The sequence below is a fragment of the Macrobrachium nipponense genome, chromosome 26 (assembly GCF_015104395.2).
Source record: "Macrobrachium nipponense isolate FS-2020 chromosome 26, ASM1510439v2, whole genome shotgun sequence".
Lineage (NCBI taxonomy): Eukaryota > Metazoa > Arthropoda > Malacostraca > Decapoda > Palaemonidae > Macrobrachium > Macrobrachium nipponense.
In genome coordinates this window covers 2,204,658-2,226,885 of record NC_087215.1, presented here as the reverse complement: position 1 = coordinate 2,226,885, position 22,228 = coordinate 2,204,658, and the positions used below count along the sequence as shown (strand labels likewise).

The 22,228-nt window shown below is 34.9% G+C and overlaps 1 protein-coding gene across 1 annotated transcript in view; it reads right to left on the bottom strand.

Moving 5' to 3' along the window:
• Positions 1–18,117, bottom strand: part of LOC135199957 (leucine-rich repeat and immunoglobulin-like domain-containing nogo receptor-interacting protein 3) — a 37,117-nt gene extending 19,000 nt beyond the window's left edge. The window contains exon 1 of the mRNA XM_064228083.1: positions 18,032–18,117. Coding sequence (XP_064084153.1) covers positions 18,032–18,088 — 57 coding nt within the window. The 5' untranslated portion in view covers positions 18,089–18,117. The remainder of the gene's footprint in view (positions 1–18,031) is intronic.
• Positions 18,118–22,228: the final 4,111 nt, after the last annotated feature.

The window sequence follows — 22,228 nt, the reverse complement described above, 5'->3', positions numbered from 1 at the left end:
CTGGAATGAAAAATAATGCTCACGAATAAAACTGGAATGAGAAATATGCTCCCATTTAAAACTGGAATGAGAAATGCAGAAATGCTCCCAACTGAAACTGGAATGTGAAATAATGCGCACGAATAATATATATCAAAAACACAGTTTGCTTCAATTGTGGAGAAGCTAGACAAGATTTCCAATTACTCTGGGGGCACTATGTGTATGTGGTCAAAAATTCCAGGTTTATAGACTGGAATTACATTTGCTTAAACGATAATGCCATAAAGAACTTAGGAAGGGTCACTAGAAGTGATTTTAAATTCTATATGATGACTGTGAGCGTCACAGCCGCACTGTGGTCAATAAAGTTCATAAAGTTATAATATTTTCATTTTAAAATGAAAATTTTAACACTGAATTTTAAATATTCAAAAAATTTCCAAGAGTCATAATAGAACTTAAAATATGCATAATACTTTCAAAGAGTCATCTCAAAGAGTTAGCAAGTTATTTATTAACACTGAATTCAAAATATTCATAATAAATAAATAAAGGAACCGCATTAAAATGCCTTAAATATAAATAACTTGAACAAGCAAATATGTAAATAAATATAAATATTAAATAAATATATAAATAAACAGCATAAAAATACATTTATCAAAAATATAAAAAAATATATAAGAACAAGCAAATAAATAAGTAAATATAAACAATATAAATAAACTGCATGAAAATATGCATTTATCAAAACTATATAAATAAACAGCATGAAAATGCATTTATTAAAAATAAAAAGATATAAGAACAAGCAAACAAACAAATAAATAAATATAAACAATATAAATAAATAAACAGCATGAAAATGCATTTATTAGAAAAAATATATAAGAATTTATTAACAAAGAATTCAAAATAGTCATCATAAATAAATAAAGGAACAACATTAAAATGCCTTAAAAATAAATCAACATAAACATAATATAAATAAACAGCATGAAAATGCATTTATCAAAAATAAAAAAAATATATAAAAATGCTTAAAATATTCGCAATAAATAAAGGAACAGCATTGAAATTCCTTAAAAATAAATAACTTGAACAAGCTAATAAATAAGTCAATATAAACATTAATATAAATAAGCAGCATGAAAATATGCATTTATTAAAAATAAAAATATAAAAATGCACGAAAAAACCTGAACCAGAAACTGGCACAATATCTGCTTTGGGGTGAAAACCACATTTTCTCCTCTTCAACTTCCATTCAGTCATCGGAGTCTCAACTGTCAGCAGGATGATGAATGACGACCCCCCCCACCCCCCCCCTCCAAACCAACGCCCACCCCCCCCATACACCGCAGGACACGCGCGCGGGAGGACACACACACACACACACATACACACACACACAGGAGGAAGTTGCAGCATCCTTTTTTATTTTGATTTTTAAACTTGCTCGACATTTATTGTGCCGGCTTCGTCTAGTCATCCGCCCGCCGCCCCCCCCCCCCCCTTTTTTTTAATTTTTTTTTTCCAACCCTTTTTTTTTTTTTTTTTTTTTGTTTTTTTTTTTTTTTTTTTTTTTTTAAAGATCCGGTGGTTGTCCTTATTGTTTTTTTTTTTTTAAAGATCCGTGGGTTGTCCTTATTTAAAAAAAAAAAAAAAATTTCTTCATTTTTTTTTTTTGTTTTTTTTTTTTTAAAGATCGTGGGTTGTCCGTCCGCCCACGGATCTTAAAACCCACAAATCATCAAACATGCCAACCAAATTGCAGCCCTCTAGCCTCAGTGGGTTTTTACTTTATTCTCGGTAAATAGTCATGACTTTGCTCCTGTCAAGTTTCACAGTTCCAGAACTAGCTATTATTCTGGAGAACCTATTCTGTGTACACTACGGTTTTAAAGGAAGCTATTCTCTCTTAAATCCGTACAATGTACACAGAATAGTTTCTCCAGAATAATAGCTAGTTCTGAAACTGTCCATTGTACACAGAATAGCTTCTTTTAAAACTGTACAATGTACACAGAATAGCTTCTCCTAAAACAGCAAAGCTAACAGCTGCTATAGTAGATTCACATCAGCCGTGCATTTGATGTCTAGGCCAGTCCCTTACGACGCTCCTGATTGGCTGTTGATAAGCCAATGACATGGCTGGAAACTCTCCTCAGTCTCTCTCGAGAGTTCACAAAGGCAGGATGTGTTCCATCTCTCCTGAGGTATACGTCTTTCAGGAGAGGTGGCACATACATCCTGCCTATGTGAACTCTCGAGAGAGACTGAGGAGAGTTTCCAGGCCTGTCATTGGCTTATCAACAGCCAATCAGGAGCGTAGAACAATCGAACAGAAACGTGACCAATAAAAATGTTGAATGAAATCCCAAAATTGTCATATACGTTTTTATCACCGATAAAAAAAACGGGTTAAAAATAAAAGTTTACCGAAGGCATTATTCCATACAATAAAAAAACGGCAATAAAAATTGAAAAATCATAACAGAAACGTGATCAATAAAAAAGTTGAATGAAATCCCAAAATTGTCATATACTTTTTTTACCAAAAGAAAAAAAAACTAAAAAATAAAAAGTTGACCGAAGGCATTTTTGCATACGATAAAAAACGCCCCCAAAAAAAACTGAAAAAAAAAGGCGTAGCAATAATCGAAGAATTAGATTCGAATTGAAACAAAAAACGGATTAATCCAATCAACTTCTCCATAACACAAACGACTGAGCGAATGAGAGTCAGCGAATGAGTGAATGAATGAAATAGCTGGTTTGTTTCCCAACAATGCAACGGAGCAAAGCAATTGCAATCCGAAGTTTAATACCAGTATATATAGCAATACGATCCAAAGTTGTATAATAGATGGAGCGAGTGAGGTGAGGAGGAGGAGGAGGTTTGGGAGGGGAGGGGAGGAGGAGGTGGAGGAGGAGGAGGAGTTTGGGCGTGTAAAAAAAAAAAACAAAAAAAAAAAAAAAACTGCAAATACAGTATGCTTATATGCGTCAAGCAAATCCATCTCTCTCTCTCTCTCTCTCTCTTCATTAAGGCATTTGCAATGTCATCACGGGCACTTTCGATTAAATATGTCGAAAGGACCTTACTTTATATATATATATATATAATATATATATATATATATATATATATATATATATATATATATATATATATGTAATTAGTAGGGAGGTAATTGGGGAACAATATACATATACACAAAGGTAATAAAGTATAGCGGTGGGAATAAGGAATATACACACGCATACACGAAGATAATAAAATATGGTGGAAGTGTAGTGGTGTGGGTGGTGGCCTGTGTGTGTGTGTAGTATACCATTTATGGTATTATGTAGTATGGTATGGTATGTAATGTATATATATATATAGATATATATATATATAATATATATATTAATATATTGAAAACACGCAACAAGATGATTTTTTGAGGATTCGTAGGAATAAACACGCGCGCACACGTATGCCACTACGGAATATTAAAAAACAACTATTTTAATAAAAAAAAAACACCAAATATACTTTTCCTCGCCGATAAACAAAACATAGTATATCGGAATTCATACCACAAAAATACGATGACTATTATTGGCAAAAATGAGTCCGTAATGTCAGAGATAATACATAACAGCTAAACCCGTGAATGAATTACATTTAACCGTGAAATACGCCAATTGATTACATCAATATCAGCGTAATAAATTGAATGACGTAACCGCTCAATAAACGCAGTTTAAAGAAGCCCTGGGTGGAGAGGGGGTTTGTCCCGTATCACGCTATATAGAGAGTATACGGGTAGCTGGTCAACCGTATTAGCAGGGGGAGGTTGTATATATCATATATTACGAGTATACGGTTTACCATGATGGCATTTCTGGCCCGTATTCATTGGAAAAGTTACGCTATGCACGAGAGAGAGAGAGAGAGAGAGAGAGAGAGAGAGAGAGAGAAGAGAGAGAGAGAGAGAGAGAGAGAGGGGGGGGGGTGGCATATCACCCTATAAAGACTATACGGTTATATATACGGTTTAGCCTAAAGGATAAACGGCTGGCTGGCCCGTTTTAATTAGGACTTAAAAACTTAAAAACAAATATATATATATATATATATATATATATATATATATATATATATATATATATATTATATATATATATAGTAGATTGACCATAAAAGGACTACACGAGAATACGGAGTCAACCTTAAAACTGACACAACACATCGATAGTAGTGACTGAATTCCATCACAGTTATTTAAATAACTAAATCCTGATTCCCCCAACTCGGGCCAAGAACCTTCCTATCTACTACCCTCAAGAACTTAGGGAGGTCGAAGTCTTCGGCAACCTAGAAGCCAATATATTATATTGATGTAAAGAGATTCCTCGGGTTTGGTAGACTTATCTCCATTAAGCGACAAAGTGCGCTGGGTCGGTTTAATATGAAATTCTAGATACGAAAGAAGAAAAGAAGAAGAAAGAAGAAGAGGATGGAGGAGGAGGCGAGGAGGAGGAGGAGGGAGGAGGAAGAAGAAAAGAGTCAAGAATTCAACGATAATTTAAAAAGAATTATTCGCGAATTATTTTGGAAATATAGCCAAGCATAATCATAATTCTAAAAATACATTCGTGAATTCAGCATGGTGATATATTGCATAATAAAATCTTTATCTATATGGGCGAGGAATTATAATAATCTTAAACATTCGTGAATTATTTTGGGAATATCATGAAAAAAAAACTTTTCATATCAGAATTAAGATTGCAAAATATGAACAAAAAATTTTCATATGGGAATTAGATTACAAAATAAATGAGTTATTCTGGGAGTACTTTGTATAAAATAACTTTTTCAAATGGGAATTATAATAAAAAAAAATTCATTATTATCTTAGGGATATAGTGAATAATAAAATGTTTCTTATAAATTACTTTTGGGTTATTGCAAAAAAACTGACATATAGTGAATAAAAAAATGTTTCTCATAAATTACTTTTGGGTTATTGCAAAAACACTGACTCATATGGTTATTTATAATAGATAAAGATTAATCTTGGGAATATATTAAATATATTTCAAATTTTTCAAATTTACAATAAATAAATAAATAACCTTGGGAATATATTGAATAAATTTAAAATTTTTCATATGGGAATTATAGTGAAAAAAAAAAAAAAATCATCTTTGATACATTTCATAAAAACTCCTTCATTTGGAAATCATGATAAAATTCATGAATTATATTGAATATATTTCATAAAACAATATAGATTATCATTTGGAAATTAAAATAACTCATGATTTTTTTTTTATCTTGGGGATACATTGCATAAAAAACACCTATTTTTCACACTAGAAATATAAAATAATTCATGAAATATCTTGGGGATACTGCAAACGAGCAGATTTCAAGTCTCGGCGGATAATTATTATATGACAAATTATTATCTTATCCGATAATAAAAGACTAGTGATTTATACGACACCAGTCGCCACTTATGGTAATGGGCCTATTATTATTGGACTCGATAATAAGAAATTACGTTTTTTTTACTGTTATTGCTTGCTGTCCCGAGGATTATATTAATGTAATTTGGAATAATTACTTGAGGATTAAGGAGATTAAAGGAGACTTCAGGAATCAACTTGATTATAATCAATGACTTAGACACGAATTCCCATTTCCTTGAGGAATCGACATTAAACTACTGGTGTCTTCAGGAATCGACACAAAACACTGGAGTCTTCAGGAATCGACACAAAACACTGGGGTCTTCAGGAGACTTCAAGAAAGGACGTCAGGAATTGGTTGAGGTTTACGAAGACTTTTAAAAGGACTTCAGGAATTTATTTCGTGGGGTATAATTTTTGCGAATTTGAACGGGAATTCAGGAATATACTTTAAAATTGATTTACTTAAATGTACACTTCAGGAATTTACTTTATATGGCATAATTATATAGCCTGAATGGGAGTTCACGAATCGACTTCATAAATAATTTACTTAAACATAAGTTAGTTGAGTTAAATTACTTAAGGAAGCTTCAGGAATCTGTAAGTTATTTAGGTTTAAGCACTTAAGGAGTCTTCAGGAATCTATTTCATAATGAGACTTTTAAGGCGACTTCAGGATTCGACTTTTTAAAGGACTTCAGGAATTTCCTTCATTGAGTATAATTGTAAGAGACTTTGAAATGGGAATTCAGGAATCGATCTCATAAATGATTTTTTTGAGCCTTCTGGAGTTGATACCAGAAATGATTTAACTATCAATACTTTTATTTATAAAACCATAAACTCGTTTTAGGTCGAAATACATAACACTTCTCTTTACAGAAAGTTACGGTGACTGGCTTAGAGAATGAACTAAAGTGACTGGCTAACTTTAGTACAATATATATCAAGGTTCCTTTATACATTCACCTAACTGACTGGCTTAGAGACTGAACTGTACTGACTGGCTAACGTTAGAACGATATACATCCACATTATTTTACAATTTACACAGCAAACTGACTGGCTAACGGAACTGAACAGACAGACTGACTGGCTCAGGGTATAGTTCCAGAACAGACTGACTGGCTCAGGGCATAGTTCCAGAACAGATTGACTGGCTCAAGGCATAGTTCACGAAAGCTGCTCAGGAGCTATTAATTGGCTCGTCCAAGTTTGCCTTGATAAAGAAAAAAGGAAGGAAGGAAGGAAGTTTTCTGATTGGTCGATTCAAGACGATTTTAAGGTCAGCTTGAATACGCTTGTCAGAGAAGTCTGCCGTGACTAGTTCATTTCTGTATTATTAAATTAATTCAATGGATCATTACCATATATAGATTCCTGTGACACAGTAGCAAGAGAGGGTTACTTCAGAAAGGTTTGGAAAAAAAGGGTAATGAAAGAAAAAGAGGTTGAAATAATGGCTCCTTTCAGAGAGGCTTGAATAGATTCCTGTGACACAGTAGTAAGAGGGGGTTACTATAGAAAGGTTTGAAAAAAGGGTAAATAAAAAAAGGGTTGAAGTAATTGCTGACCTTTCATCAGAAAGGCTTGAAAAATCGTCACCATATATATAGATTCCTGTGACAGTGAGAAGATGGTTACTTCAGATAGGTTTGGAAAAAAAGGGTAAAAAAAAAAAAGGTTGAAATAACTGCTCCTTTCAGAAAGGACTGAAAACAGTAAGAGGAGGTTACTATACAAAGGTTTGGAAAAAGGGTAAAAAAAAAAAGGTTGAAATAATTGCTTCTCTCAGAAAGGCTTGAAAAAAAAAGTTGTATTCGTCAGAAAGGAATTGAAAAAATATATATGTTCCACTTTCCACAATCAATAATCTACATTATATATATAAAATGCCATTCAATGCCATTCAAAATCAATATATTGAACCTGGGAATTGATTTACTTTTACTATCACCTTAGATCGCCATTTCCTCCTTATAAGGAGTTTACGGCTGTAACGGTTATTGCTAGCGATATTCCCTCGTAAAGGATAACGGTGCCAATACCGCATGACGTAACAGTGCCCCGATATTTTCTATGAGGCGTCGAAGTGTCTGAACAGTTCAAATTTTGTCAATTCAGGACGATTAGTCACTCTGGGATAATAATCACTGGATAATAAAATTAAATCATGTTTCCTGTTGTTAAAATTGTGAGAACTAATAAAATTAAATAGCTTTGTCAATTCAGTAGGAGAAATCAGTCTGGGATTAAAATCACGGGTTAATAAAATTAAATAATGTTTCCTGTTGTTAAAATTATGATAAAATCACTGGTTAATAAAATTAAATAATTTCTCAATTAAGACCGAGAAATCACTTTGGGTTAAAAAATAACTGGTTAATAAAATAAAATAATGTTCCTGTTGTTAGAATTATGGTGAAAATGTCAGATTTTTTTCACTGACGATAAAAAAATTGTCACAGAATAATTAATTATGTTGATGCGAAATGGATTGTTGTAACACATAGTGCAGACTAATTAAAAATATCCCAGACATGTTCATTCCAAATGGATTTTATTCAACAATATCGCAGAAGTGTTTAATTCCAAGTGGAAATTGTATGTAATATTCAAATGGCTTTTATTAAAAAAAATATTATGCAGATTTATTTATTCCGTGTTTATCCCAAGTGGAAATTTTATGTTTAGTGTTTATTCCAAATGGATTTTATTGAAGTTATCGCAAACATGTTTATTCCGAGTTGGAATTTTATTGATTTTATTGAAGTTATCGCAGACAAGTGGGAATTTTATGTTTATAACAATGGAATTTTTTGTGGATGAAAAATATAGCAGACGTGTTTATTCGTAGTGGAAATTTTATGTTTATTCCAAATGGAATTTTTTTTTTTTAGTTATCTTGAAGCTACATACAGCAAGTTATAAAAACCTTATTTTGCAAAAAAAACAAGACATAATCGATTTGATAACGAAATGAATTGTAAATCAGTTTCTACAACTTATAAAAAACGTAGAGAGAGAGAGAGAGAGAGAGAGAGAGAGAGAGAGAGAGAGAGAGAGAGAGAGAGAGATTTTCTACAATTTACGTAAACTTAAAAAAAAGTTGAAACTACGACAAAAGGGAAATAAAAAACGCGCGCGCGCGCGCGCACACACGACACACACACACACACACACACACACACAGAGAGAGAGAGAGAGAGAGAGAGAGAGAGAGAGAGAGAGAGAGAGAGATTGATTCTACAACTTATGAAAACTTAAAAGGAAAAAAATAGTTAAAAATACAACAAAAGGGGAAAATACAGAGAGAGAGAGAGAGAGAGAGAGAGAGAGAGAGAAATGGTCACACTGTAAACTGCATTAACTCAACAGGCAACGATGCATAATAAACAGAAGCTTTGTCCTTCCCTGCAGCAGCAGCAGCAGCCCATGCAAAAGCAAACTGCATATTCAAGAGTCGCGTTCAGCTTCGCTTGGCTGCGGCTGGCGGAAAACGGTTTCGGTTTGTGTGTCTGTGCGTGTGTCTGTTCGTCCGTATTTGCATTTCAAGGAAGATAGATAGATTTGTTTCGTCGATTCATGTTAATCGACTGAATAGGAACGTTTTCAGAAATTTAAGTTTTTAATCTCTTAATGGTATTAGTCAAATTTTAATTTTTATTTAATTTCAAATTAAATTTAATTGCAGATCAACACAAACTAAATTGTATTGAACTTCACAAATTTAGTTTTTAATCACTTAATTATATTAGTCAAATTATAATTTTAATTTAATTTCAAATTAAATTTAGTTGCCTATTGAGACAATAAACTAAATTGTATTAAAATTCAAAAATTTAGTTTAGTAGTCCTTAGTGATGACATTATAGTCCTTAAATAATCTTTATTTAATTACAAAAATTCTTTTCAATTACTTAATGATAGTTAAATTTAAAATTCTAATCTAACTTCAAATTAAATTTAAATAATTTTGATTTAACTTCAACTTAAATTTAAATAATTTTGATTTAATTTAATTGCCTATTAAGACAAACTAAATTGAATTAAATTTACGTCTCATAATAATAATTTTAGTTTTCTCTCTCTCATCTCTCTCTCTCTCTCTCTCTCTCTCTCTCTCTCTCACTACGCGTGGTTAAAGTAAAGCCCTTCCTAATCAAACGCGGCTCGATCCCCGGAGCTTGAAGCCGACCACTTCACACGCCTCATTAGAATAGAGCCTTAGAGAGCTTAGCTGTCTCGAGCTTAGAGCTCTATGGTGAAGATTACTAGGTACTTGGAGATCTCTATGCTTAATAAAGTCATTTAATAATATACGATGTTCTATGCTTGATAAAGTTATATAATAATATAATGTGATTTTCTAACAAATTTTGCAATATTAAATGACCTAATAAACAATATACTAACAATAATAATTCTATTTTTTTCACGTACATCACTGGCTGCTGTCGACTTCGCTTCAATAACCAAGAAGTTAAACCAATTCCGACTACTGGACAAAACCAAGAAGTTAAACCAATTTCGATTACTGGACAAAACCAAGAATTTAAGCCAATTTCGATTACTGGACAAAACCAAGAAGTTAAACCAATTCCGACTACTGGACAAAACTAAGAAGTTAAACCAATTTCGATTACTGGATAAAACCAAGAAGTTAAACCAATTTCGATTACTGGATCAAAACCAAGACGTTAAACCAATTCCGTCTACTGAACAAACCCGACGTTAAACCAATTGACTACGAACCACTTAACCAATTCCGACTACTGAACAAAACCAAGACGTTAAACCAATTCCGACTACTGGACAAAACCAAGACGTTAAACCAATTCCGACTACTGGATCAAAACCAAGGCGTTAAACCAATTCCGACTACTGAACAAAACCAAGACGTTAAACCAATTCCGACTACTGGATCAAAACCAAGACGTTAAACCAATTCCGATATAACAAAACCAAGACGTTAAACCCAATTCCGACATGGATCAAAACCAAGACGTTAAACCAATTCCGATATGAACAAAACCAAAGACGTTAAACCAATTCCGACACTGGATCAAAAACCAGACGTTTAAACCAATTCCGTACGCAAAACCGACGTTACCCAATTCCATACGGTCAAAAAACCAAGACGTTAAACCAATTCCGTATAACAAAAACCAAGACGTTAAACCAATTCCGACTAGGCAAAACCAAGACGTTAAACCATTCCACCACTACAAAGCCAAGACTTAAAACAATTCCCGAATACTGAACAAAACCAAGACGTTAAACCAATTCCGACCACTGGACAAAGCCAAGACGTTAAACCAATTCCGACTACTGAACAAAACCAAGACGTTAAACCAATTCCGACCACTGGACAAAACCAAGACGTTAAACCAATTCCGACTACTGAACAAAACAAAACCAAGAAGTGAAACCAAATCAGATTACTGAATTTCGCTTCAAAACCAAGAAGTTAAAACCACTTCAGATTACAGAATTTCGCTTCAAAACCAAGAAGTTAAAACCACTTCAGATCACTGGATTTCGCTTCAAAACCAAGAAGTTAAAACCACTTCAGATTACTGAATTTCGCTTTAAAAGAAGTTAAAACCACTACAAATCACTGGATTTCGCTTCAAAACCAAGAAGTTAAAACCACATCAGATCACTGGATTTCGCTTCAAAACCAAAATTTAAACCACTTCAGCTTACTACCGGTTTTGCATCAAAGCCAAGAAGTTAAAATACTTCAGAATACTGCCAACAGGATTCCAGAATTGCTGCTCTCCTCCACCTTGTAACCAAACGAGATGGAATATAGAATAAGCTAACAGTCTTGAAACACACTCACTATCTCTTGCAATGCGAAATGGAAGAACTACAGAACATCGTCTGGTTCTACGATTTTTTTTTTTTTATCAACTTAGTGAATGTCCGACTCTGCAGAAGAACATGTTAGGTACGTGATTCTTCTTTCCCGAAGGGTTTTGAGAAAGCAGCAAGGTTCCAAATATATCATCGTCATAGCTTTGAAAGTTTGTTTTATTATCAGTGACTGCCAAAATCAAATACCTAATCATTATAATTATAATTAGTAATTAGTGTTTAAACTTGGATAAACACTGTCAGGACTGTATATGAACTCGACAATGTTTATGAAAATAAAACTAACATAAAAAGTTGGAAAATCTCACCATTAAACAAAAGCAACATATTTAAAATTCTTACTTCAAAAAAATTAAATATTGAAAATCTTCCAAAAAGTAGTAGAATCTCACCATTCAGGACTTTCAAAAGTAACGTATAAAAAATCTTAATAAAATAAAAAGATTGACTTTAAAGTCAGACTAAAGAAGTTTGTGATGTGACTGACTTCAGAAACCTAATGATCATGAACTGATGGACTTTAAAGATGACAATCCTAGATTTTTTTTAATGGACTTTAATAAAATCTTCCTAGATTTTTTTAATGGACTTTAATAAAATCTTCCTAGATTTTCTAATGGACTTTAATAAAATCTTCCTAGATTTTTTTAATGGACTTTAATAAAATCTTCCTAGATCTTTTTAATGGACTTTAATAAAATCTTGCTTTCGTTGACAATAAATATAAATTAATCACAGACAAAAACAATGTCTCTTGCTTCGGTTGACAAACATATATATCAATCACTGACTAATCAAATCTTACTTCGGTTGACAAAAAAGTATAAATCAATCACTAACAAAAACATGTTTTAAAATCGAGAATAAATATTTGCGAGAAATGTTAAATGAAGGTTTTGGAACATTAAAGGGTTATCAGTAATTCCAAAAATGAAAACTCCACATCTCCCAGAAAAAAGAAAAAATATATTCAACAAAAAAAAAAAAGGAAAATATTTTGACTATAAAAAAGCAGAGGAAATTAAAATTCAAGTTCCAAGGTACTTTTAAGGAAAATAAGCGAAAATATAGGTGTCTAGTTCACGGTCCTTTAAAAAATAATAATATCCACAATAAAATAATGATAAAATACTTTTAAGGACAATAAGCGAAAATATAGGTGTCTAGTTCACGGTCCTTTAAAAAATAATAATATCCACAATAAAATCATGATAAAATACTTTTAAGGACAATAAGCGAAAATATCGGAGTCTAGTTCACGGTCCTTTGCAAAATAAATCTAATAATAATAATAATCAGAAAATGTCTGTAGCTCAAGGTCTTTTAAAAAATAATAATTTCAAGAAAAATAATGATAAAATATGTCTAGTTCAAGGTCTTTTAAAAATAATAATTTCAAGAGAAACAATGATAAAATATCTGGAGAGAGAGAGAGAGAGAGAGAGAGAGAGAGAGAGAGGAGAGAGAGAGAGAGAGACTGTGTAAACACAGAGAGAGTTACAAGGACTAGGATGTCTCAAAAGACTTAGTCCATCCAAAGGAGACATCATGTGCTCACTTATCTCTAGGAGCAGAAAGAGAGAGAGAGAGAGAGAGAGAGAGAGAATAATCCTCCTCCTCCTCCTCATCATCTCATCTCCATCCAAACCCCCCCCCCCCCCCCCAACCAAAAAAGGTCGAAAATCCTACACAAAAATCGCCTCACAACTGACCATGATCATATCCACTGCAACATGGCGGTCGTATCTTCAGAAGACACTTACCAGCTTCTATCTATTTTTCTTTTTTTTCTTTTTTTTTTAACCTTCAACAAACCCCAACGACAAAAAAACCAAACGACGACAACGACCACCACGACGGCACAATTACAAACTGGGGGAAAACGACCTGCTACGACTTTATTGTCGTTCTCGGCGACAATAAAAGTCCCACTACCTCGAGAGAGAGGAGAGAGAGAGAGAGAGCTAAGGGAAGGGTTTGGTGGTGGACACCATCAAATGCATAGGAAGGATCTTGCTCTGGAGAGAGAGAGAGAGAGAGAGAGAGAGACCTTACAGACCTTACCTTAGACCTTACATCTTGTTCGGGTTGCCCCAGGTCCCTCAGTGTGAGGCACCTCTAATGTCTCCAGAGAGTTGCTAGTACATCTTCCGGTATATTTTGCATCTTCCAAATCTTGGATGGTCTGGGATGCAGTTTAGATATTTGTCGAGCTTATTCTTAAACACATCTACGCTCACTCCTGATATATTCCTCAGATGAGCTGGCAACGCATTGAATAGACGCTGTTCATTATCGATGCTGGTGCGTAGTGGATTAATGTTCTGTGTGCTTTCCTTATTTTTCCTGGTATAGTTTTTGGGCACTATTAATCTACCTCTGCTTGCTCTTTCTGATATTTTTTAGTTCCATGATATTTTCTGCTATTCCTTCTATCTGTTTCCATGCCTGAATTATCATGTAGCGTTCTCTTCTCCTTTCTAGAACTATATAATTTTAAGAATTGTAGTCTTTCCCAGTAGTCTAGGTCCTTAACTTCTTCTATTCTAGCTGTAAAAGGACCTTTGTACACTCTCTATTTGTTTGCAATATCCTTTTGATAGTGTGGGTACCATATCATATTGCAATATTCAAGTGGACTACGAACATATGTTTTATAAAAGCATAAGCCATGGTGTTCAGCTTTTTCTTGTTTTGAAGTGCCGTAACAACATTCCCATTTTTTTTTGCTTTACATTTTGCCAACAGAGTTGCTATTGATCATTGCATAACATGTTCCTATTCATCATCACACCAAGGTCTTTAACTGCTTCCTTATTTGTGATGGTCTCATTATTAGGTCCCTATATGCATATAGCTTTCCTTCTCTGTCTCCATAATTTATTGATTCAAATTTATCAGAGTTAAATACCATCCTATTTACCTCTGCCCAATCATATACTTTGTTAAGGTCTCTTTGTAGAGCGTTCCTATCTTCATCACAAGTAATTTCTCTACTACTTATTCTTGTGTCATCTGCGAAACTACTCACTACCGAATCCTTAACATTATTGTCTATGTCTTCAATCATAATAACAAACAGTATTGCAGCTAACACCGTACCTTGCGGCACACCGGATATTACCTTGGCTTCATCCGATTTCTCGTCGTTTGCAATAAAAACTATCTGTTTTCTGTTGTGTAAAAATTCTTTTAACCATCTTCCTACTTTATCTACGATATTGTGTTTTCTAATTTTCTTCGCTAATATATTATGGTCTACTTTGTCAAAAGCTTTTGCAAAGTCTAGATAAACCACATCTGTTTTCATTTCCGCTTTTCATATTTTTGAATATGTTCACTCACGGTGGACTAACAGTTGGGTTTGTGTACTTTTTCCGGGTACGAAACCGTGTTGTCCTATATTAAACAAATTATTTTTTATTAAATGTTTCATAATATTTTTCTTCATTACCCTTTCATACACTTTCATTATATGTGATGTTAGACTCACAGGCCTATAATTACTTGCCTCTAGTCTTGATCCACTTTTGAAAGTAGGGGTGATATATGCTAATTTGTGCTCATCATAAATCTTGCCTGTATCTACACTTTGTCTTAATAATATTGCAAGTGGCTTTGCGATAGAATGAACTACTTTCTTTAACAAAATAGCAGGGAGGGCTCCATCCGGCCCTGCAGCAGCTCCATTTTTAATTTCATTAATTGCCTGCACAATATCAGCTTCATTAATTTCTATGTCAGCTAAATATTCACTATTTTTTTCGTCCCTTACTTCTATATCATTATCTTCATTATTCTAGGGTTCTAGGGGGAACTTCTCTCTATTAATCGTTCTTGCCAGTATGTTGCAAATTTCCTTTTTTTTGTTTTTTTTTCATTCGTTAATTCTCCCTTGCAATTCTCAGAGGGCCTATTTTTTCTATTCTTCTTTTATTCATCTTCTTTTCGCATATGAGTATAATAGTTTGGGGTTTTGCTTGATATTTAATAGGGTTTTTTCTTCCAAGTCCCGTTTTTCATTTTCTTTTGATTGTATAATCTTTTGTTCTGCATTTTCTATCTTACTTTTTTAGTTCTATAAACTTTCCATGCATTTTTTTCTTTTTGGGGGGGGAGCAAGACCTTTTTTCCACTTCTGATTTTCTGGAACAAGATCCTTCTGTCTCTTGGTATGCATGACTGATGTTTACTTTTCTTCTTCGGTATATATATCCACATTATCTCCAATATTTTATATAATATCTCCGTATTTACCCTTATGTCATCACTTACGAAAAAAATATTATCCCAATCTTTGTTTAATTCTTCATTAATTTCTGACCATTTTATATTTTTACTGTAGAAGTTGTATTTTCCATATCCTTCCCACTTTTTCATTTCTTGCTTATCTCTATTTTCACTTGCTTTGGAATGAACTGTTAATTCTATTGACATTATGATCTGAAATACTCGCATTATAAAACTATTATTTCTTTAACATAATTCATCTCGTTCACAAATACTAGGTCTAAAGTATTTTCCTTTCTTGTTGGCAGGTGATTTATTTGTTGAATGTTGTATTCTAGTAGCATATCTAATAGCTTTTCAAATTGCCTCTATCTCTGCATAATAAATACAGTTTATTATCTCTTGAGTAGAATTTCGGAGCTGATGCTTTGAAATTTTTTGCTGACACCTCTGCATATCTCATTGGTGGTTTGCTTTTCTCTTTTACTGAGAATAATCCTCCTCCTCCTCCTCCTCATCATCATCATCTCATCCAAATCCCCCGCCCCCCCCCCCCCCCCCCCCCCCCCCCCCCCCCCCCCCCCCCCCCCCCCCCCCCCCCCCCCCCCCCCCCCCCAACCAAAAAAGGTCGAAAATCCTACACAAAAAATCGCCTCACAACTGACCATGATCATATCCACTGCAACATGGCGGTCGTATCTTCAGAAGACACTTACCAGCTTCTATCTATTTTTTCTTTTTTTTCTTTTTTTTTAACCCTTCAACAAACCCCAACGACAAAAAACCAAACGACGACAACGACCACGACGGCACAATTACAAACTGGGGAAAACGACCTGCTACGACTTTATTGTCGTTCTCGGCGACAATAAAAGTCCCACTACCTCGAGAGAGAGAGAGAGAGAGAGAGAGAGAGAGAGAGACGAGAGAATAGGGAGAGGAAGAGAGACGAGAGAGAGCTAAGGGTTTGGTGGTGGACACCATCAAATGCATAGGAAGGATCTTGCTCTGAGAGAGAGAGAGAGAGAGAGAGAGAGAGAGAGAGAGAGTATATAAAATGAGAGATTATATAAAAAGAGAGATTATATAAAGACGGAGATTATATAAAGTGAGAGAGAGAGTGTGTGTGTAAAGACCCAGAATCCACTGAATTTCTAATTAACTTGTGAAAGGAGAATGTACACTATAATTGCATCAATTTCCTTATAACTTTAAAGTCAGTTGACCTACCTAAGCAAAAGAGCATGGGGCTAGCTGCCTTTATAAATATACATATATAATATAAATATTACATATATAATTAGTCACAATGACCTCTCCTCGACTTCTCACATACTTTGACAAGTTTTTCACTGAAAGCCTCAAATCCAAAGGAGGAAATAAATTAGAAAAACTCCTCAAAGTTGGGATCTGACCCAACAAGAGGTTTAACAAATGTAGTCACTGCTAATCCATTGTAACCCAAACAGAATGAATAGATTTTAATTCACCCCCTACATATATATATCTGCCAAATTCTGGAATATATATTTACCATGGTACAAATAAACCCACCACATTGTAAATGTTGATGTTTTTGCTTTAAAGACTGAAGTATATCAAAACTACAAATCATTTCCACCAGAATCCTGTGCATTTTAATGGCCACATTGAACTCCTAACTTTCCCGTTTCTAACTAGTTTTCGAACGCACTCTCACTGTAAGCCTTCCATCCTGTAGAGGAAATGAAGGAAGTGCTTCTACTCAGGCTGGAATTCAAACCCATATACCAGCTCTGGAAGATGAAGCACTTGCTCGCCCTCTACACCACCAAGAAGGGCAAAGTTTCATTCTGGCTCACACACACACACACCCGCTGAATTCAGATACATCTATACTACAGCCGAAATAAACCATCTTTCCTCGCGTACTTAAAGAAATGTTAAGAATGTTTTGCCTTTCCAGGCTAACTCATACAGAAGCCACTGGTCACATGCAACTCTTTTATCCATTCTAAATGCCACTATATCCTCTATATTTCTCCTTTCCTGATGTCTTTTTAGAAACACTGAAAGCCTTGAAATATGCACAAGGAAATGAATGAAGAATTCCACCCAACCAGGTGAGATCCGAACCCACACCGGCTTAGGAAACTGAGGAGGTCAGCGCTACAAAGCAGGAGAGTTTCTTCATTCAATTCCTCTTCAGGATTCACGGCTTACAGCGGAAAATATCCAAAAATATGAGGAAATTTAGAAGTAGTGGTAATTGTGGCTATTACGATACAATAATCCAGTGAATGAGGCCAGTTGGTTCTATGCATTTCAACCTGACAAGCAAAAACCTTTCAACATTCCATTAACATGACAAAAATCAGTTTAGTTTGGCTGTAGTAAATATGTAATTCAAAAAGACAGGTATGTGTACAGAGCTGAAATAAATCATTGTACTTTCCTTGGTGCCCAGTGAACTAACACTCACATAGCTTTCTGAGCTGTCTTGTGTCTGAATCTCACCCTGGAAGAAGGATTTCTTCATCCACTTCCTCTCAGGATTTCAAGGCTTCCTGTGAAAAGAACAATCCAAAAATACTTTGAAATGAAAAGGTTAGTATTCACTGAGCCAATACCATTGCACAGACCTGGTGAATGTGACCAATTATTCTATATATTTCAGTCTAAGAAGCAAATAATATGACATTCCTATACTAAGGAAGAGCTCACTTTGTCCATAGTAATTACGAAGCTGAATCTGACATATGTATAATATGAGGTGGAATAAAATTCATATTCTTAGTGAGATAGTTGGTTAGCACTGATCAAATTTGACTAAGCTATAGTTGGGTTCGAATCCGAAATGGAAGGACGAATTTCTCAATTTATTTCTGCTTTCGGATTCGAGTGTTTTCAGTGAAAAATGTTCATGAATAACTGGAAATCGAGAATGTGAGAATTCAATATAGTTATATAAAGTTTAAGTGGTCACTATAGCTATGATAATAGCTATAGTGACCAGCAGAATGAGGAAAAAAGTGTAAACAAATTTTTAGTAGTATTGCTATTTATTTGTATGGAATTTAATTTTTTTTTTAAATTTAAACCCAACCTGCGAGGGTAGGGCAGTGGGTTAGCGATGACCTCCATTTCCTAAGCCGGTGTGGGTTCGAATCCCACCTACGCATGGCAATTTCTACATGCATTTCCCCATACAGGTTTCAAGGCTTTCATTAGAAAGCATTCCCAGTATATTAGGATGTCAAAAATATGAGGCATTGTTGACTGTAATATATAGATATATATATATATATATATATTATATATATATATATATATATATATATATGTTACTATAATGGGCATAATGCCTGTCCATCCGTCTGCCATTCAATCACGGACAAAAGGCTGGTCCGATGGGCATGATACTTGGCAGGGTTACAGTGGGGACCCCTAAGATGGTTTATAATGAGGTTTCATCCCGCGCCCCCCACCAACTCTCGAAGGGGGTGGGGTGAGAAGGGATTCCCTGAAATGTAGCTGGTTCTGCCTGTGAAACGAGGCTGGTTACGCCAGTAGACTTAGTTACTTTACGAATTTTCATACATAATTTCTGTGTACATATGTTTGCTAGTACAAATAAAATACGGCTGTACAAAATGCTAATGTAAGTTTGAAGTGTAATTTACGTACGATTTATAAATTGAAATTTTGATTCTCAGAATAAATTATTTAAAAAAAAATCTAGAGACATTATAGGATACTTCTAAAAAGCAAATAAGCCAAAATAGTCTTCATGAATATATCACTATTGATTCCTGAATTTTTGGAACGTAGTAAAATAATGGTAATTTATTCAGCATACAAAGATGAATTTCAGATTATTCAAGAACTCAAATTCCACAAGGACCTAAAAGCACTCTTCATTTTAAAAATATGCCGACTGCCTCAAAAAATTCGAACAAAAGAAATTTGAATGAAAATTCCGCGACGATGTAGAAATAATAATAAAAAGGGTTTCAGGACTTATTCTATTTTCAGTCTTTTTCAATTCCTTCTTTTCATTTTATGCTTTTAGAATAAAAGAGAAAATTCACCAGAAGTATTATATTGTGCCAGTGTTCCAGACCCTCACCCTCCTCCAAACCCCCTTTTCCAGTGTTCCAGACCCTCCCCCTATTCCAAAGCCCATTTTCCAGTCTTCCAATCTTCCAGCCCAGGCCGCCCTCTCCTTCCTCCGAAATATTCCCTGGAAGTCTCCTTTTCGTCTCTGGAAGGTCCCAGACTCCCGAACCTCCCTTTTCCAGTCTACCAGACCTTTCCCCTACTAAAAAGCCCCTTTTCCAGCCTTCCAACTTCCAGCCCAGGCCCCCATCACCCTCCTCCGAACTATTCCCTTGAAGTCTCCTTTTTCGTCTCATGAAGGCCCCAAACCCCACTTTTCCAGTCTTCCAGAATCCTCACCCTCTTCCAAAGCCCTTTTTCCAGCCTTCCAATCTTACAGCCCAGGCCGCTATCCCCCTCCTCCGAACTATTCCCTGGAAGTCTCCATTTCATCTCAGGAAGGTCCCAAAGCTCTCTTTTCCAGTCTTCCAGTCCTTCCCCTCCTCCAAACCCACTTTTCTAGTCTTCAAGAGACTCACCCTCCTCCAAAACCCCTTTTCCAGTCTTCCGGACCCTTCCCCTCCTCCAAACCCGCTTTTTCCAGTCTTCTAGGACAACCACCCCTTCCTAATCCAAATCCCCTTTTCCAGTCTTCCAGAACAACCTCCTAACGATACTCTCAGACGCACTTAAGCTACAACTTCCAACTTCCCCAGATACCTGGTTCGTGACACTAATTAATACAGGGTTTAAGTTCGGTCCTGCATACCATCCAGGAAGGAGACAGGTGATTCCAGTCCTTATGGACAGGGGTCTCTAAGGGCTGGAATGGTCTGGCGTGCATGGACGATGCCAGACGGGGTTGGGGGAGGGGAGAGAGAGAGGAGGAGGAAGGGGGGGGAAGGGGGGGAAGGGAAGGGGATAATCTAATGGCAGTCTGGAATCTTGAGAGAGAGAGAGAAGAGAGAGAGAGAGAGAGAGAGAGAGAGAGAGAGAGAGAGAGAGAGAGAGGAAGGGTCCACAAGCCTGGGATAATTAGCGAAGGAACCCACTGAGAATTTGGAGATCAGTTGCCTACTACCTGCCCAAGTGGAAATCACTCCCTCTCCCTTACAACCAACGCCCCCCCCCTCACCCCCAACCACCGGCCAAGAAACTTAACAAGAACTTAAGCTTCACCAAGTAACCAATCACGGCAGCAGGAGCAGGAGTTTCCAGCGCACGCCATTCTATAATATTCTGGATGCTCCTTCTACTTGTTCTCTCTCTCTCTCTCTCTCTCGTTATTATATTGTCGCTACATAATTTGTATTTTCATCATGCTATACGTCTTCAGAAGTCTGCCACCTCTCTCTCTCTCTCTCTCTCTCTCTCTCTCTCTCTCTCTCTCTCTCTCTCTCTCTCTCTCTCTTTGCACAAAGATTTCAATCCTCTATTTAATTGGAAAAAATACTTTACCTTTGAAGCAAAGCCAAGTGCAAAATTTCCCCCTTATCACTGACGAAAAAGGTCTTATATCACTATTTCTAAAAACTGCAACATTTTTACCATTACTTTTGATTAATAAAGTATTTATGATTGTTTACATAACTAAAATAAAAAAAACCCTGTGCTAACTCATTCCTAATTCTAAAAAGCATTTATGATTGTTTGAAACATTAAAATGAAACCCTCATTACTTACGTAAAAATTCCTTTTGAGTGTTAAAACATTAAAACAAAACCTCATTACTGAAGGAAAAAATCCTTTTGGGTGTTTAAAACATTAAAAAACTCATTACTGACGTAAAAAAACTATTTTGAGCGTTTAAAAAACATGAAATACAATAGTACCCATGTACTCAGGTTTTACTCTGGCTACTGAGTGTTTTAAAACATTTCAGCTAATAACCACTTCTCAATACAACAAAATTACAAAGCAAGATGAATTATAATATAAACATAAATAAATATGCATACATAATTTAATATATATATATATATATATATATATATAGATATATATATTATATATATATATATAGAATATATATATTGTATATATATATATATATACATATATATATATAACAAAATACAACAAGAAAATCAAACAATAACGAGTTTTTAAAGGATGCAAATATTTCATATGGAAACAATGGAAGTATGGCATTATCGGATAGCGCCATTGGACCATTTTTATGGTCTTGGGTATACAAAAAAAATATAGAATAAAAAAAAAATTCTTCATAGATAAAAGAAAAATCTTGGGGGTCACTGTGAGAGAGAAGAGAGAGAGAGAGAGAGAAGAGAGAGAGACGAGAGAGAGAGAGAGAGAGAGAGAGGCAGTAGTGGCCTGTTGTTGGGGATGGGGGGGAGGAGCCCCCTTCCCATCCCCCCAAAACCCGAATCGATTCCAAATCCATCAAAATTCGATTACCGTACTATTATAAACACCCCTGCCCCAACCCTTCATTTTTTAACAATTTTTTTTTTGTTTTTTTTTTTTTTTTATAATTCTTACATATTAAAAAATAATTTTTTTTTACATCTTCCCAAATATCTATCGGGACACCGCGCTTTTTTTTTTAGGAAAGCTGCAA